The sequence below is a fragment of the Anabrus simplex genome, chromosome 7 (assembly GCF_040414725.1).
Source record: "Anabrus simplex isolate iqAnaSimp1 chromosome 7, ASM4041472v1, whole genome shotgun sequence".
Taxonomy (NCBI): Eukaryota; Metazoa; Arthropoda; class Insecta; order Orthoptera; family Tettigoniidae; genus Anabrus; species Anabrus simplex.
In genome coordinates this window covers 293,538,350-293,557,916 of record NC_090271.1, presented here as the reverse complement: position 1 = coordinate 293,557,916, position 19,567 = coordinate 293,538,350, and the positions used below count along the sequence as shown (strand labels likewise).

The 19,567-nt window shown below is 38.2% G+C and overlaps 1 protein-coding gene across 1 annotated transcript in view; it reads right to left on the bottom strand.

Moving 5' to 3' along the window:
- Positions 1-575: 575 nt before the first annotated feature.
- The window catches only part of Nop60B (dyskerin pseudouridine synthase 1 Nop60B), a 172,073-nt gene continuing 153,081 nt past the window's right edge, over positions 576-19,567 (bottom strand). Inside the window, exons 11-13 of the mRNA XM_067151745.2 lie at positions 9,259-9,322; positions 8,995-9,162; positions 576-2,551 (exon numbers count right to left, since the gene is read on the bottom strand). Coding sequence (XP_067007846.2) covers positions 2,471-2,551; positions 8,995-9,162; positions 9,259-9,322 — 313 coding nt within the window. The 3' untranslated portion in view covers positions 576-2,470. The remainder of the gene's footprint in view (positions 2,552-8,994; positions 9,163-9,258; positions 9,323-19,567) is intronic.

Here is a 19,567-nt window from a genome sequence, read left to right as displayed (position 1 = left end):
GGTATAGCTATTTTGCATGATGCATGGTTTTACAGAAGCTGCCAGAAGGAGCTGCAGAACGTCGTCGTTAAATTAAGATCTTTGAAGTTAAGTTGGATTCTGTTTGCCTGATGGTCTGCCAAGGACTCGAACGGTGTCTCGTTATGTGGAAAGGCCAGTGGGATTCATGAGGAATAATGAGATAATAATTGCATGCTGAATTATAATGAATTGGTGCAGGCTGATGGTAAGCCTGACAAGATAGAGTATTATGCAGATGTGTGTGCCTGCCTAGTGTCTTCTGAGTGTATATTGTGATCAGAATGGACAGTGTTAATTCCAGACTATTGAGTCTGATGTTGTTAAATGGCCCAAGCATGCCAAGAAGGAATGAATATACGTGAGTTTCCGTGTAGCCGATGATGGGCGTTATCTCATGGCAAGCTGATTCCTGGACTCTCGGGATTAATTTAATTTGAAACCGTATCGTTGGGATGCGATAGTGTGAAACTCCATACGGAAATACCACATGGCAGTGTTTGCGTACACTTGTTGCCATATAACATAAACATTGGACTATAAGAAGAAATTCAGTCTTGATTTTTATTAATGTTCTTTGTTGAACTTGTTTTTCTTTTTAATGTCAAATTTGTACAATTATTCAATTAACGTTTCTGATTTCAAATTATTTCTATACTTTGAGTTCATTTTTTTACAAATTATTTTTTTTCCCTGATTTTATTATTTTCGTGTGATTTGATCGGGGATATTCATTAATAAATCCATCTTACCCCCTATGATTGTTTCTCATTCGTGTTATACCTCCATTTCCTGTCATTGATTGCTATTTTAGTGTAGAACTTCGACTTTTATCCTGACCCAATCGACAACCAACCCACACTCTGCCCAACCCTGAGTTAGTCGGATGTTCATACAGGAATGGAGGCATCGTCCTAGAGGGTATTTACCCCTGGGTACGGTACACTATTATCAGACACTCCACAAATACTGTACTGTAAATACAGTACTTGTTTCAACTGTTTAAGTTTTCACTTAAATCTGTTAATTAATCATGTAAGTGTGCAGCATAAAACAAACAGATATGACATTTTTAGCAACAAAACAAAAGAAATGGTTTGAGCGACTGTCGGCTATAACGACCGTTGATTGGTAATCCCTTTGGAGTCGTTATAATAGATTTTGACTGTATATGAAACGAGAATGAGAGACAGATTTTATATCATAGGGAAGCTATTATATTATTAAAAGATTATTCTGTAAAATACAAAGGGTATATTTTTGCTAGTTGCTTTACGTCGCACAAAGGTATATAATGGAGCAGTGACAGGCTTTAAACACGGGAGTGAATTATCACCTCTGTTGTTTGTCATCGTAACAGATGAATTTCACAAGGAAGTAATGAATTAGACTTCTGCATGGCACAAAGGTAGGGTTGTTTGCAGAAGACTTTTTGGTCGTTGGAGATGAATTAGCAGTTCTGACTCAACTGGATATCCGGAATAAGACTTTCGAGGAGTGTGGTTTCAGAATAAGTAGAGAAAAAAGTAAAACCCTGGTAATAACAAGGGAGATAGGAATGGAAGAGGAGTAAACAAACTCATGGAAAAGACAATGGAGGGGGTTGAATGCTTTGAGTCCCAATTATTTCTTTTTTAAACCAAGAACCTTTACAAGGCTTAATTTGTGCTGATACTAATCTATTTGGCCTAGACTTGGACAAACAACCTCCAGAGAGGAGAGCAGGATTCAGGCAGCAGAAATGGATCCCCAGAAGCATGAAAGGTCAAATGAGAGACAAAACAGAAACAAGCAAATCATAGGGAAGAGGAGTACAGGAAATCTGGGAGATAAAACTGGAATAGATCACCTAATGTGGTCTGAGCATGTAAAAAGAAAGGAATCCCAAGGAAGACTATGGAGCAGAGAATGGTAGGAAAAAGGTTGAGAAGAAGAGAGAAGGAATAGGTAAAGGGCCAGATTAAGGAGGATATTGGAAAACAACATGTGGAGGTGGAAAGAATATTTAGAGAAGAGTGGTAGGAGAGGAAAATATGAGCTACCTGACCCATCAGGTTCCTGGGCATGGGTGACTGAAGATGATACAATGATACATCTGGTAAATTGAAACTTTTCATTAATCAGCTCCTTCCTTACACAATATAAAATCCCTGTCAATTCATGATCTTCATAATTATAATTCCATACTGACAATTACTTTGAAAGCAAGAAAAGTGAAACACTTTCTGTAGTCAAAAAATCAAAAATAAATGTATTAAAAAAACTTTTAAAAACATACTTAACAACAATGTTGAGGTGACAGTAATATGCAAAAATAATCACGATTATTCTGATGATCTTGAAAAACAGAAGAACAAGAACAATGATTAATACAAAAAGGAACTTGTTTCTCCTAACGAATATCCCATTATTTAAGAGCACACAGTGCTTAATACAGGCTTCTCCCTCTAGTTCAATCACTGTCTTCCATGGACTTGTCCTTGTCTTTGTCTTTCTTCTTTTTTTTCTTCTTTTTCTTTTCTTTACTTGATGACTGTAAATTAAAAAGGATACAAAATTATAAATATTATATCATCATTCTAGATTTCATAAACTTAAGTATATCATGTGCTTTCCCACTAACAAGGATGCAGACAGAAAACATAACTTTTAAAAATTAAAGTGTGACTCACAATAACCAGGAAGTTGGCTGGAAAGTAGGAAAACAAAACAACAAGAAGGGATACAACAGCAGACTGGTATGGTCACAGACTTCTTACTAAGGCAGCCATGGTTTGTGGCCAATGCTATGTGAGGTTTTTGAAATTAAGTTGTGCCTCCTGTAGTTCACAAAAAGGCATGTCCCGTGGTCATGATCACGATATTCAGTCACGAAAAACTACAAGCTTACTTTACTTACTTGGGAAGAAATTAAATTTAAAACACTACAGTTTAGTTAAGTGAACTATGGCTCATCTACAGTTATTTGTGATTACTGTGAGCAGAAGTACCATTAACGGCCAAAAGGTTGATTTTTGCATTTTATATCAACAGTCTGTTGTGTAACAGTCAGAATGCAGTAGGTGTTCCCTTACACAAGTATGAAGAAAAGCAATGCAATCCTACCAGGTTACTAAATCAGGCCAACCTAGCAAAATGAACCACAGTACATGAAAACAGCAAACAACAGTCGAAACTGGTTAAGATGTCCCTCTCTAGTGCGTTTCTGTGGTTATTATGCAATTATTCCAAAGTCCCAGGCTATGTCCAATTAAATGAATGCTAAAGAAACCTGGATAGCACATTTATGTCACTCTTTAGTATGTTTGTAAATCCCACCATAAGAAATTTGAATTAAGTGTTCCCGGCCACGTTGTGTGCATGATGGGCAAGCGAGAGCTGGCCTTCGTAAGGATTTGGTAGAGAACTTAATTTCATGGCCCTGGAATGCAGTTGTGTGTCGGCCTAGAGCTGCAGGGAGCGTTAGTCCCAAGCTAGTCTTTGCTATGGTTGTTTGGATAGCACAACAGTAGCTCGTCTGATGTGTTGGTGTTTAATTTTACATTCGTAAGTGCATTGTGTAACAACGTATGTGAATTAGGCATACTGTACTTACGTATACAAATGACGTGTTGGTGCTTAATTTTAAATTCGTAAGTGAACTGTGTATCAACATACATAAATTAGGCCTACTGTACTTATGCATTGTGGTTTACAGGACATTCAGTTATGGAGAAGAAAGCTAGGCAGTTTACAGATGACAAAAAATTAAAGTTTATTGAGAAAGTGGATGCTAATAAACACATGAAATATGTGCAAATTGCCCAGATGTTGGACATTCCTGTGATAACTTTAAACATAATTGTAAGCAACGTGTATAGTTCGCGTTTCTAAGAACGATTTTCCCTGATGTTTTACTATGTTGCTATTTTTAAAATGTATTATTTCTTTATTTATTTATTTCACTAATTATACCTGTAAACACTTGTTTCTTTGTTTTCATTGTAATTATTTTTTACTTTCAAACTTAACCTTAAATTTAACAGCAAAATTGTTTTTAATTTTTTAGCACGTTCCCTCTTTATGATTTTTTTTTTTTTTTCCTCTTTCAGTCCCCACAAAAATCTCCTAACCAGTTTTGGCTGTACACAATTTGCCTTCAACCGTCAGCATAGCCACTGCAAGTCAGTATGCTTCAATGTTAGTGATCATCAAAAATGTTGCTAGGACTCCCATCAGTTGATGTATATTTTGAGAGAAGTCTGTATTGGAATTATGCTCTGCAAGGGGTTCTTTAATGCTCTTCTAAATATTCTGATAACTATCACGTGCATCTAAGAGCTCTTTAATACAATGAAGCCCATGTCCTACCTTAACTTGGGCACAGGAAATGTTTGCCTTTCATACGCCAGTATAACATGCAATCATTACACTGGACACAAAAACACATATACAGTAGAACCTCGATAATTCAAAATCGGTTAATTCAAAATCCCGCCCAATTCGAAGAAGGTCTCGTTCCCGGAAACATGAGATATAGTTCTGCATGTTATTTAAATTGTTTAATTCGAAATACGGATAATTCGTAATTCGAAGTACAATGTCGGCCCCATTACCGAAATTTAGACTTAATTTGAAACTCCCTTTACATTTTAAAACAGTAGTATGTTACAGAGTAATTTCAATATATAAGTAATAATAATAATAACGTAAATGTTTCCACCTTTTCAATACTACAATATATTCACAAAATTACAAGGTACTAGTTTCGACTCATCTAGGGGTCATCATCAGCCGTATTGGAGCAAAGATCATTTGTGGAGAAATCCTAAGACAATATTATTTTAAAGAATAACAAGTGAAATGAGATGTTATGGTAATAGTTAATAATACAAGGAATATACATATTAAGAGGTTTTTAACAAAGAATAAAGTATAAATGGGGTGTTGTAAAAATTATAATCATGGAAATCAGTAAGTTCTTGTATTGAAATGAAATATGGCTTAGGAAGAGGGCTTAAGGTGGGGCTGAAGGGTGCAGGAGAAAGTGTAATTTTCTTGGAAAAGTACCTTTGATTAAATTTAGGATTGAGTTTAGGTTGGCTGCATTATTGTTTCTGAGGAAAGTGATAAATAGATCGAAGAGTATGTTGGGTTTCTCTGAGATTTCATTGAGATTGTGACTGGCATTAAAGTATTGGTCTAGGTGTATGTAGTAATTTTCCATTATGTTCAGTAAAGGGCCCTTGTTTGCTAATACGAGGATGTCCATGTCTTGTTCAATATTGGTGAAATTATGGTTATAATCTTGCATGTGTTGGCCGATGGCTGAAAACTTGTTGTATTTTATTGCGTTAGTGTGCTCGTGGTATCTGATAATGAAGTTTCTCCCGGTTTGCCCGATGTAGGTTTTTTTTACAGGTGGTACATTTGATCCTATAAACTCCTGATTTTAAAAAACTGCTGGTCTTGTTGATGTGTGAAGTATTGTATAAAACATTCATGTTCTTATTGTTGGTTTTGAAGGCTATTTTAACGCAAAATTCAACGGCTTCAGCAATCATTTTATAGAAAGGATAATCAATAAACACAAACATCGCCCAAAAACTACCCTCAAAAAAGAAATAACCAAACCTCTAACATTTTCCACCTTCACGTTCAACAATGATATCTACAAGTTAACCAACATCTTTAAGAAACAAGGCGTTAAAATAGCCTTCAAAACCAACAATAAGAACATGAATGTTTTATACAATACTTCACACATCAACAAGACCAGCAGTTTTTTAAAATCAGGAGTTTATAGGATCAAATGTACCACCTGTAAAAAAACCTACATCGGGCAAACCGGGAGAAACTTCATTATCAGATACCACGAGCACACTAACGCAATAAAATACAACAAGTTTTCAGCCATCGGCCAACACATGCAAGATTATAACCATAATTTCACCAATATTGAACAAGACATGGACATCCTCGTATTAGCAAACAAGGGCCCTTTACTGAACATAATGGAAAATTACTACATACACCTAGACCAATATACTTTAATGCCAGTCACAATCTCAATGAAATCTCAGAGAAACCCAACATACTCTTCGATCTATTTATCACTTTCCTCAGAAACAATAATGCAGCCAAACTAAACTCAATCCTAAATTTAATCAAAGGTACTTTTCCAAGACAATTACACTTTCTCCCGCACCCTTCAGCCCCACCTTAAGCCCTCTTCCTAAGCCATATTTCATTTCAATACAAGAACTTACTGATTTCCATGATTATAATTTTTACAACACCCCATTTATACTTTATTCTTTGTTAAAAACCTCTTAATATGTATATTCCTTGTATTATTAACTATTACCATAACATCTCATTTCACTTGTTATTCTTTAAAATAATTTTGTCTTAGGATTTCTCCACAAATGATCTTTGCTCCAATACGGCTGATGATGACCCCTAGATGGGTCGAAACTAGTACCGTATAATTTTGTAATTTTGTGAATATATTGTAGTATTGAAAAGGTGGAAACATTTACGTTATTATTATTATTACTTATATATTATTCTCAGTTCAATATGGACCAAAAACATGAAATTCATAACCATCAAAGAGTAATTTCAACTCGAAATTTATCCGCGTCATAATAGAACGTGTGTTCCGGAATGTGGAGTGGTACGGTACCGTAGCTTTCCGCATTTACACTCACTTCGGTGGATCTACAGTGCGCTTCATGATTACTGAGTTGAATAAAATAGGTATTCTTCTGTATTCAAACTTTTAAGGAACGCCGTAATATCACGCAATGGGCAGTGTGCGGGAAAACAGAATCCGCGAACACTGGCGATGCCGACAGTTGACGAAAGAAAAAAAAACGTGGCTCATATAATAAATTCGTAGGCACCGAACAATATTGTCATTGCCGATGAAACTGCATTACTTTATTTTAATGCGAGCCCAAACGATCATATGGTTTTAAAGGAGAAAGTGCCAGCCGGAGAATCGTACAAGTGTGAGGGATGGGGGTCATTGTAGTGCGTTGCAATGCACATGGAAGCGAGAAACTTTATGACCTCGTCACAGGAAAGATCGATAAACCACAATATTATGGGCGTCAGGCACTTTCCATGCCAGTACAAAGTATCTAAAAATGCAAACAGTACAGAAATAAAAAAGCATTTGCACAGGGGAACCAGCATAATCTATCCTCGTCTTTGAATTGTGTGATATTTTTCTTTCGTTACGTGAGGTTATGTTTGTAAGTTATTTACCCAAGTGCATTATTTGAACACTGTAAATGGACCTTGTTGGATACATGCTGGAAATAGTTTTTCCCATGGCATTTGAAAAGTTTAAACCGTGAATTGAGGCGATTGCATGTATTAATGAGTCTTAGAATACTTTGTGACGCGGCAAGTGCTTACATTTCTGAAGTACAAGATAAGTGCCATGGCGGGAAATCGTACAAGGATAGTCTTAGGAAAGTTCGATTTTAAGGACATCGGGCACTTTCTGTGTAAATACAAGGCATCTAAAATGCACTTGGGAGCACATGGGAGCCAGTACAGATTTCTTGTCTTTGAATCATGCTTTTTTTTTTCTTTCTTTCTATCTTTCGTTGCGTGAGGTTATGTTTGCCAGTGAGATATCCAAGTGCATTATTTGAATACTGTAAATGCACCTTCTTGCATACATTTTGTAAATAGTTCTTTTTTCACGGCATTTGAAAGGTATAAACTGTGAATCAAGTTTAACTGCATGCAGTAACGGGCCTTAGAATATTTTGTAACGCAGCGAGGGTTGGTACCTCTGAATTGCGAATTGGCGGTTAATTCGAAATCACGTAATTCGAAGTCGGATTTTTGAGTCTCAACGACTTCGAATTAACGAGGTTTTACTGTATTCTCGTAATGTTCTGTACTTCTGAGGCAAGGGTATGAGGCAACTAACTCCTTGACCAAAGATGGTGTACACAGATGAACATATATCACTCATCATCATGGTCAAGGAAAAGATCAATAATGAGCATGCAGGGTTTGTGAGACTTCACGATAAAGCTTCTAGACATATCGTTCATAACGAATGGAAGAAAACCAGAAAAACCATTGTTTTTCAAATAACAACAATATTCATTTTTTAAAAAGACATTCTTCAAAACCGCCTGTATTTCGTAGTTCACTTAAAATGTTGCAACTATGATGAGATATAAAGAAAAGTTTTAAAAGGTGCAAAAAGCATACTTTTATTTTCAGTTTTCATCACCGTGGTGACATTTACATGTCTAGATGAGCTCTGGTGTTGGCAAAGAATCTTACGAATACCATGGACTGCAAAAATCACAAATAAGGCAGTTTTAGAGTGCATCAAGCCCCGCATGTCATAGGTTGGTAAGATTCATCATCATCATCATCATCATCATCATCATCATCATCATCATCATCATCATCATCATCATCATCATCATCATCATCATCATCATCAATGTCCCACTCCAGTCGCCTGGGTGTTGTTAACAAGCCTCCTCCACTCCTTTCTGTCCTTCCACTTTTCCTGCTCCATTACTTCCGCCACATCCAATCCAGCTTCTATAATGTCCTTCCAAATCTGATCCATCCATTATGAAGCTGAAACTAGCTTACTTTGGCCATGTTATACGATCAGGTGCATTGGAAAAAACAATCATGCTAGGAATGATCAGTGGTACAAGAAGACAAGGTTGCCAGAGGACTCATTGGTTACACACCATTAAAACAGACACAACCCTCATCCTGGAACAACTAAAGTAGGTAGTGTGGAACAGGACAACTTGGAGAGCGCTAATTCATAGAATCGCCGATGGTCGGATTAGACTGAATTTACTTTAATTGTGAATGGATGACCTATACATCATCTTACTCAAGAACAGACGGAGGTAATTTTTAGAGCAACGAAATTCATCTCATGAATCTTAACTTGTTCTATACACTGGTTAAAATGCTAGACATATTACTGACCTCCAAGTCTCCTGTTGATTCAATTTTCACTTCTACATCTTCTGGGGCATCTTCATCCCGTTTCTTCTTTTTCTTTTTCTTCTTCTCCTTTTTAAGAGCCTCTTCAACCTTAGGTGGCTCACCTTGTTCACTTCCTGGAGACACACTAGACGAACCACTTAACTTGCGCTGTCAAACAGAAAATTAGAGGGTTTATAACATATCAGGAAAGGAGTATAAAAGAAACAGCATAACATAAAATAAACCATAAGTAAAACAACTCACCTTTCTTTTATCTAATTCATGCTCATCTTCAGCCACAGGTACAACAGGCTCTTTCTTGATAGCACTGTAACATATTATATTAATTACTACACCGTAATACCGGTGGAATATCTATATACAGTTCAAGCAATTTTTTACAATTCCATTTAAAATCAAGCACACGACAAACACATCGATTTGTTACAACACAAATTGCTGTAACATATCATTTTACTAATGTTAAGGATTTGTTAACTGACAAGTAAATAAGAAAATTAAATTAGTTTGTAGTGTCTGTATGGAAGATCGCGGTTGATTCATCCACCATAATGAAATTTGTAGTTTAGTAAATTAAGTAAAGGCAGGATTGAGAGACATGTTAATTCTTCCTGGGAATGCAAGAAGGTAAGCCATATTTTGCAAATAGGAATTCAACAGACATTAAAAACAACATTATAATTAATATTATTTAAGTTACAGAATGTATAGTTGTTATCTAATATATATTTCAATCTTTTAAGGAACTACCTCTTGTACTTACAGGCTGCCATTAAAAAAGGTCAGGGTATATAAAATTCTAAAGTGGAAATCTCTTAAATATAACAAAGATAAGGTATAACAGTATACCACATTTCCTTGTGTATTAGACCAACTTCCTTCCTGCTTTCGTAGCTGCAAAAAGTTCGGGGGTTCAATATGTGATAGCCTCCCATTCCGTGCAGTGACTTCTGGGTACAAAGAACTATAAATTGTACATGTATGTATTCTACACTATTCTTTAACAAATTTAGGATTGTATTCTGAGTGTTGGAAGGAGGTATTTCTAAATTTTAAAACATAAAACATAAAATAAAATAATGTGTTACTCTTATAACACATAATTTGTTTCATCTCATTAACTCCTCTAATGAGGTTTACGCCACAAAGGGCATCTGGTTGTCAAAACTCGCTACGAAGATTCATCTCACTTCAAACTCTACCCCACAGAGAAAAAAGGGATAGGGTTTGCAGATACAGTTTTATTTATTGTATGATGCAACCTTAATACAAAAGATGCAAGGCCTGTGAGTGTGAGCAGGCATTAAGGAGTATGAGGGATACTTAAAGAGTTTGAAAGAGAGAATTCTAACAGGGGACAAGAAAGAAGAAAGGTCTTCCTCCAAAAATGCACAAGATCTGGTAGGTATACAAGTAAGAGGGTAATGAAGGGGGAAATTGTGGATGATAGGTGGGCTAATTTTTAAAGGGGAAGTAAGGGCTACAGGTTCTCATCAAGGAGCAAGTTCAGAAGTGGTATTAGTAAGGAATCGGTACGAGACACTGCAGGTAGAACAGCAGACGGAAAACAAGGAAGTTTTACAGAGGACGTACGAGGCAAGCGGAAAAGGAATGGTAGGAATGAGAAACGAAGAGTAGGGGATAGGAAGAGGGAGGTGGAACAGGGTTGTGAGAAGGAGAGACAAGAGGAAGTAAGTTATGCAGCCTCCAGGAAAGTCAAGAGAGACCAGGAGAGGAGGGGATCTAAAGAGGTGGATATGGTTGAGGCTCTGGTCAAGGACTCCATTGTTGGCCATGTGAGGAAAGTGTGTGCAGAAAAGGGAACCAGGGATTGGTGATGAAAATAGCTGGAATTCAAGTAAGAATGAGACAAAGTTGTTAGCGGTAAACTGTAGAAGTATTGTAAAGAAAGGAATAGAAACGAAATAAAATGGTGTATGGCTCTTAGTGCCAGGAATGTCCGAGGACATGTTCGGCTCGCCTTGTGCAGGTCTTTTGATTTGACGCCTGTGGCGACCTGCGCGTTGTGATGAGGATGAAATGATGACGAAGACAACACAGACATCCAGCCCCCATGCAGTGAAATTAACCAATGATGGTTAAAATTGCTGACCCCGCCGGGAATCGAATCCGGGACCCAGGACAAAAGGCCAGCATGGTAACCCTGTAGCAATACAGTTGGACAAGGAACAGAATTTAGTAATTTAATAAAGACATGCATTTGCCAGTTATGCTAACAGGAGTTGAATTATGCCTAAGACGAGATAAATTTTCTCCTGGAACTGGAGTGTTAACTGTAGAGGCAGAATAGATTCAAAAGGAGGGGGGAGTATTCATACTGGTAAAGGAAGAATATGTAAGCTACGAAACTGTTAAGGATAAGAAACATGAAATTCCAGGTGTGAGGCTCATCTCTAAAGATATCATAATAGGCAACTTGATGTTTATGGGGGGGGGTACAGAATAGAAAAGGAGACACTGGCGCAGAATTATTTGATAACATAATCAGATATGTGGGAAACAACACAGAAAGGAATGTGATTGTAGCAGATGATCTAAATTTTCCAAAGGTTGACAAGAACAATAATACAAATGACATAATATAATATAATATAATATAATATAATATAATATAATATAATATAATATAATATAATATAATATAATATAATATAATATAATATAATATGTTTTATTTATCCTGGCAAAGTTAGGGATGTACTCCCTTTCTTACACTTAACCAGTCTTAACCTAGAACACTTAATAATAACTACTGATGACAATAATATGATAATATGGACAATAGTAACAGTAATACCATTAACAAAAGTAACCACACTTTTAAAAAAAAGATCATATAATCTATATAATATAAATCGTACGTAAAGTGTAGAATATAACTATGAATAATGACTACTAAGAATATAACTATGAATAATGAGTACTAAGAATATAACTATGAATAATGAGTACTAAGATATAACTATGAATGAGTACTCAGAATATAATTATAATGAGTACTAAGAATATCATTATGAATAATGAGTACTATAACAACTACTTAAGAAAAAGTTTAGAAAATATATACATTTCTACAGTACACCGAAATATCGCCTTCAGTTGAGAGGTGAAGAGAAGGATTAGTAAGAAGTATAAGAAGAGGAAGAAGAAGAATATCTGTGAAAGGAAGAGGGAAATGATGATGAAGAGGCGGTAGGAGTAGGTGTTTTCAGGTCATAATTTGATGATTCATGCATGTTTACCTAGTATTTCGACACAGGCATGTTTAAAAGCTAAGCTGCTGGACATGCTTCTGACGTCCACTGGTAAGAGATTCCATTGTCGGGCTGCGGTAACGGTGAATGATTTTGTGTAGATTGCTGTTCTGTGTACAGGAAGGGATAAACACATGGTGCTGCAGGATCGGGTATTTTTGTTATGGTCTGTGGAGAGGAGCTTCATTCGATCACGGAAATAGGCTGCTTGAGAACTTTTAAGAATAGTATGCAAGAAGCAAAGAGTATGTAGTGTGCGTCGTTCTTGCAGGCGAAGCTACCCGAGCCGCGTGTAAGACGGTGTGACATGGTCAGCGTAACGAAGTCCACAGATAAATCTTACACAGGCATTCTGAGCGCACTGTAATTTCCTTCCCCAGTCTACTCCTAGGTTGTTATAAACTATGTCGCAATAATCAAAATGAAGTAATGCGAGTGATTCAACAAGAATTTTCTTTAGTTTAAAAGGGAAAGTGAATTTGAATTTACTGAGACAGAGTAGCGTTCCGTATATTTTCCTACACACAGATATAGTTTGGGCAGACCAGGACAGATGTTCGTCAAATATTATGCCAAGATTTCTTACATTTTGGCTATACTGTATGGGAGTACCACTTATGGACAACTGTGGTAACGCTGTTCGATTGAGCTTGCAAAGTAATTTAGGGTAACCAATAATTATTGCCTGGGATTTTGATGGGTTTAATTTTAATCCGTGAGTTCTGGCCCATATATCTATGGTCATCAAGTCTTCATTCAGGTGACGTGTTTCTGAGTGTAGGTTTTCGGGTTTGCTGTGTATATATATCTGTAGGTCATCGGTGTATAAGTGGTATTTACAGTGTTTTAATCCGGAAGATATGCCATTTATATACAAAGAGAAAAATAGGGGGCCCAGTACAGATCCTTGTTGTATTCCTACGTCGACCGTATGCCAATTTGAATATTCATTGTTGTTGTTAAGTAGACACTGCTGGCGACCGGTGAGATAGGATCTGATCCACTGGAGTGCACTCGCGGAGAAATTAAAATATTTAATTTGGATATAAGTATGTCCCTGTCAACAGTGTCGAAAGCTTTACTAAAGTCCAATAACGCCAGAACTGTCAGTTGTTTGTTGTCCATAGCTTGCCTTATGTCATCAGTCACATGTGTTAATGCACTGCAGGTGCTGTGTTTCGATCTATAGCCGGACTGGTGGATATAAAGAAGATTGTGTTGAATAAGATAGTCGGTAATTTGCTTGTGAACTATGAATTCTAAAGCTTTTGACAATATGCATAAGATGCTAATCGGCCGATAGTCACCGACGTCCTTCGCCAGTCTTATTTTCGGAAGCGGGAGTATGGCCATTTTCCATATTTCCGGATAAGTCCCCTGTTGCAGTGAGTAATTAAAAATATTCACCAATGGATAAATGATGTGGTGGAGAATTTTCATGAGCATTTCATGGCCTATATTATCTACGCCCCTAGCCCTGGTCTTGATGCGTTTTATTGAGTCAATCACTTCTTGCGGTGTGACGTGACTGAAGTAAAATTGATCTCTTTGTGGAGATGGCGTATTATCATATGTATTAATAGTTTTCTCCTTTACGACCGGATTAATTCCCGTTGGCGAGATGAAATGGTCGTTTAATTCATCTACGTTAACATTTAGTTCATCGTTAGATTTCTGGTTTCATAGATTTCCACATCATCGCAGGGCGTACGTCAGGTCTAATCAAGTTATGGGCGTAACGTAGTCTAGCGCTTCGAATTTTAGAGGTCGTTTTATTACGCAGTGTTTTATAAGTCTGGTGGTTCACTTCCATTGGGTAGTGCTTGTATCGTCTATGAGCAGCGTCTCGTTTAGCCATTAAGTGGCGAATTTCGTCATCTATCCACGGCTTAGGAGCTCTGGAACCTTTTCCCGTACGCACTGGGGCGTGCCGATCGTAGAGTTGCGTTACTAGGTTATTAAATGTTGAGACCATTTCCTGTAGATTATTGGCACAATTTATCTCCATCCACGGCACGGAAAGAGCATCTTCTTCTAATTTATCTGCGTCAATTCGTCTGAGGTCCCTGAATGATAATATTTTCGACCTTGGTTTCGGAGTTTGTAATTGGTAGGACAGGTAGATTATGTCATGTCCAGATAGCCCCGGGGCTGATGTCTGTCCATGTTGCAGGACTTTCGCTGAATTGTTTGTTATTATTAGATCGAGAAGGGTGTGACTGCTATTAGTGTGGTGGGTTGGTCCGAGAGGTAAAATTGTCATGTTACATGCTTCGAAAATGTTACGAAACTGTCAAGTTGAAGCTGCGGTACTGTCTAACAAATTTGTGTTGAAGTCGCCCATTACAATAACGTGTTCATAGTCTGGCAGAAAGTTTAGTATTACAGTCTCAAGGTCGGTCAAATATCCTACTTTCGGAGGCTTGTAAACTACTCCTAGCAAGCATTTCGTTCTAGACAGTGTTATCTCTATAAACAAAAACTCTGGTTTACGTTCATACTGTGAAGGTGAATGGCTAATTACTTGAGGGTTGAGGTCTCTGGCAACATAAGCAGCCACCCCCCCCACCGCCTTTCCCCTCGCGGTCATTTCGTAGAAGGACGTACCCGTCTATGTCAACAGCTGAACTGGGGCATTTGCTGCTCAGCCACGTTTCAGACATAAGAATTGCATGGAAATGGCACGTAGAAAACAGGTTATGCATTTCATCCATGCGCGTTTGGGAGAGCAAAGACTGCACATTACAGTGACAAACATAAAGAGCTCTTGGAAATTGGTCCACGGTTTCCTTCAAGATAGTAGCGGCTGAAATAGGACCTGGGTTTGCTGTAGCACCTATGTGAGTGAAGGGAGCGGTTAACGGAAGAGGGGAGCAGGGGGATGGAATTAAAGGAATGCGCTTAGACCTGCTGTCGTCAAAAGCATGCCCTTGTTGTGTTAAAAGGTATGCCAACTTCGGAACAGAAAATTAAAACTAAAACAGTACTAACGAGAGGACTACGGTTAAATACAGTTCAAGCAATACTGATCACTGGAGAGATAAAAGACAGTGCAAAGCTAATAACAATAACAGAACACACTACAAACAGATTATACAAGGTAAATCACACAAATGAATCTAATTTTAAATTAGAGGGTTCTAACTAGCGATGTTATATTTGGAAAACAGATACCTGATATAGTAAAAGATGTGATGGGAAGTGTGTTATGGGAGATTGATGAATGGGAGGGAGGAAGAGAGAGAGAGAGAGAGAGAGAGAGAGAGAGAGAGAGAGAGAGAGAGAGAGAGAGAGAGAGAGAGAGAGAAACTTAACTGTAGTGAATTCCTACTATGACAGCAAGGGAAGACAATATTTCGGTACTCACATTAAAAGTGAATGTAGTTCTGTACTGATGTGGTGATGTTTTCAGATTGCAATCTAGGAATATCACACATGCGGTTGATACGACGCCTTGTACCATCTGCCAACTTAATTATGATATCCCCGTGATCAGTCCAAGTGTTCTTTAGTCCATGAACAGTGATGGCTGCCTTCAGAATTGCTAGACGAGCTGCAGTCAAGTCTTCTCGTATCGTGGTAGGTGTTCCTTTCAGTTGGCGCTTCCGTGTGAAAACCTCTTGCCTCGAGCGGAAGGACGTGAACTTCACAATGATGGGTCGAGGTTTTCCTGGCACCTTCGGTCCTACTCTGTGGCTCCTGTCAATGTCAGTTTTGGTTACCTTAGCGTCCAGTTTATTGCAGAGGCTCACTACAATGTCGTCTGTGTTCTCACCCTCACTTTCATCAATACCAAGCAGACGTAAATTTGACCTCCTTTGGTACTGTTCCAGGGAGTCGCACTTCACCTCAACTTCTTCTTTGAGATGTTTTATTTCTCTTTCGCGGCACTCGAGTTTTTTGTTTAGGTCATTCACCAATTCAGCATTGAACTGGAGACTACGCTCAAGTTCTTTCACCACAATTTCCGTCACCTGTCTTGCCACTGCACTTACAATACTTTCCACGAAGCGTTCGGAGAGCACAGCCTCGTCCAGTACCTTTCTCACCGCCTGTTCGATTTCGTTGGCACCACTGCTGGCACTACCGCTGCTAGCTTTATTAGGATGATGGCCCATTTTTAATATTATGCTGATATACACAACGATATCGATTAAAAACTGGTCTCAACTTGAACCCTGGCACAAGTTCCACAGATCTGCACTTTTACATACCACACACTGCTTCCGTTCACCTACAAAATTCGCTTAAACGGAGAGCCGATTTACTTGCGTGCTTCCATGAGCAACCGGTAATGAATGAGCAACAAATGGCAAATAAGTTAAATCTGCGAAGGACAGCTGAATCAGACAGTGATGGAATATACTAGACGTCTTGCTGATAAAACCAGATGAACTCTATAGAGAAAGTGAGTGATAGATGGTGTTAAGTGACCACGAAGCTGTTTTTGTCGTAGTTAAACGTGAAAGAAAGGAAGGTTGTAAAAGTAAGAATATAGGGCAGTACCATATGGCTGATATGGCACGCATGAGGAAGTTACAGAAAGTAATTATAATTGTTGGAAAATGACAAATAAAAATATAAACAGCCTGTGGCGGGGATCTTCACATGGCGGGCTCTGATTCGGATCCCAATGTCTTTTTTCTCACACCTGCACGGTTTACAAGATGTCAAGAGTAAAGAAAAAAAGAAAGAGAACAAATTACAATTAAAACAGTGAAAATTTTTTTTTTTTGCTTGCGGCTTTACGTCACACCGACACAGATAGGTATTATGGCGACGATGGGATAGGAAAGGCCTAGGAGTTGGAAGGAAGCGGCCGTGGCCTTAATTAAGGTACAGCCTTCAGAATTGCTAGACGAGCTGCAGTCAAGTCTTCTCGTATCGTGGTAGGTGTTCCTTTCAGTTGGCGCTTCCGTGTGAAAACCTCTTGCCTCGAGCGGAAGGACGTGAACTTCACAATGATGGGTCGAGGTTTTCCTGGCACCTGGTGTGAAAATGGGAAACCACGGAAAACCATTTTCAGGGCTGCTGATAGTGGGATTCGAACCTACTATCTCCCGGATGCAAGCTCACAGCCGCGCTGAAAATATTTTAGGGAGTAATGTGCGACTCACCCGTCCCCTAGCTTAGAACAATATTTGCTCCATAGTTGTCAGTACAGTATTTTGAACATAATGAGGGTGAACAGGTTTTCTATTTGCTCCAAAGATGGCAGTGAGTGTTTACTTGGTTATTCTCTAGTATGCAGCCTCTTTCCTGCTTCAGTTAGCAGTCAGCATTATTTTTGAATTCATATGCAAAGCAAGTAACAGCTCAAGATTTGAAGGAGGAAAGAATTCATTTTCCCAAACTTCTTTTGGTATCTTGTAATGAAGGTTTGTTGTGAACATTTTCAGATTTTTGGTACCAACTGAAGGAAGAATTTGAAGAACGATTCATGCAGTTCAAAAATTTGGAAGACATTTTTCAGGCTGTGGAAAAACAACTTTCCTTTGATTCCCGAGAAGAATAATGTAGTAAAGCAACTGAATTGTGGAACTTCGTCATGGCAAAATCACAGAAGGAAATGCTAAAGCTGCAGACGACAGAAGAATGGGCAAGGAAAGTTTATGTATCGTATTGGATCTCCCTTGATAGAGATTTTACCCTAACTTGAGCAAGTTTTTGAAATATACGCTGACAATTTTTGGGTCAACATACTGTACGTTTTTGAAAGTATACTTTCCAATATGAATTTTATGAAAAATAATTCCAGATCCGGAATTACTAAGGAACACTTAAAGACTGCTTAAACCTCACTGGAACATCCTGCATTCCAAATTCTGAAAGATTTCACAAAACAAGACATGCCAATTCTCTCACTAATAACGTTGGGTGGGTGAATCCTATATTTCAAGCGTAAGTATGAACACTAAATTTAAAACATAATTTATCTCAAATAATGTTTATAATGTGAATGTATTACATCTAAACACTACACGGGTTGAAATTTAAAAAATGCAGGGAAATACAGTACTAAATATACTATTCTACACTAATCTACATTTTTCTGTAATTATTATACAGAGTAATAAATCAGCATAAACAAGACCAGCACCTAACTTATTCAACCAAACATTAGGACCCTAGAGGCTCCTTTATTGCAATATTGCGATCAATCCAGACATTAGGGAAACATAATTGAAGACCCCTGGCTTTGGGATTTTTTTTTTCTTTTTTTTGCTAGTTGCTTTACGTTGGGACAGGAAAGGGCTAGGAGTGGGAAGGAAGCAGCCATGGAGGTACAGCCCCCCAGCATTTGCCTGGTGGAAAATGGGAAACTAAGGAAAACCATCTTCAGGGCTGCCGACAGTGGGATTCGAACCCACTATCTCCCGGATGCGAACTCACAGCGGTGCGTCCCTAACCGCATGGCCAACTCGCCTGGTGTTTCCACATTTAACTTTCTTGCAATCTGCTGAAGTATTCGCTACAGAAGCCAAGATCTCTTCTTTCTTCGCTATAAGGCCGTTCAAAGTAGATGGCGGCATCTCCGGCTCCTTCACCAAAGCAACACGGGAAAGTGTAAATGACTCCACTTTCCTTATAATCTCCACTTTGTCTTTAATTGTTAGTGCCTTTAGCTTGATCACTTTCCTCTGAGTTCTGCTCATTTTCACTTAAAACGTACGCACGCTGATATTACATGTACAATTAACTTCACTGACTCCTATTCAGAATTATTACGACACAAGATTATGCTTGGCAATCCGTAGCTTAGGCTTACAAGACGAAAAGACAAGACGTGTACTACAGTTCTTTAGCATGTGTTTTCTATTTTCCTCACACCCCCCAACACCTGCTTCAAGTTAACGGCAGCAAATGGGAAATCCGGCAACTTATTCTTAGATATTCTTAGAACCTATTCGTAGGCCTATATCGCCCCTGCATTCCTACTGGTTGTCATGGCAACGAGCCTAGTTTCTGGCTGTTTCGCAAGTACCACATGGACAAGCCGGTACTGAGTTTATTTTCCTGCTTTAATCCTCTTCATGCTATAAGGTAATGAAGAAAAGAAACGCAAGTCTGAAGTTGCAGAAATGAGTGCATGGGAAAGTACTGGGGTATTACGTGCGAGTGATAAAGGCACAGTAGCAACACTAGCATATCTAAACGTAAACAGTTTCTTTCCCCACGAGAATTTTATTTCATGTCTCCTCATCCTTGTGCTACGTTCTAACAATGCGATGTAATCATTACGAGTGACACGATAATACAATGTTTAGCTCGTATAA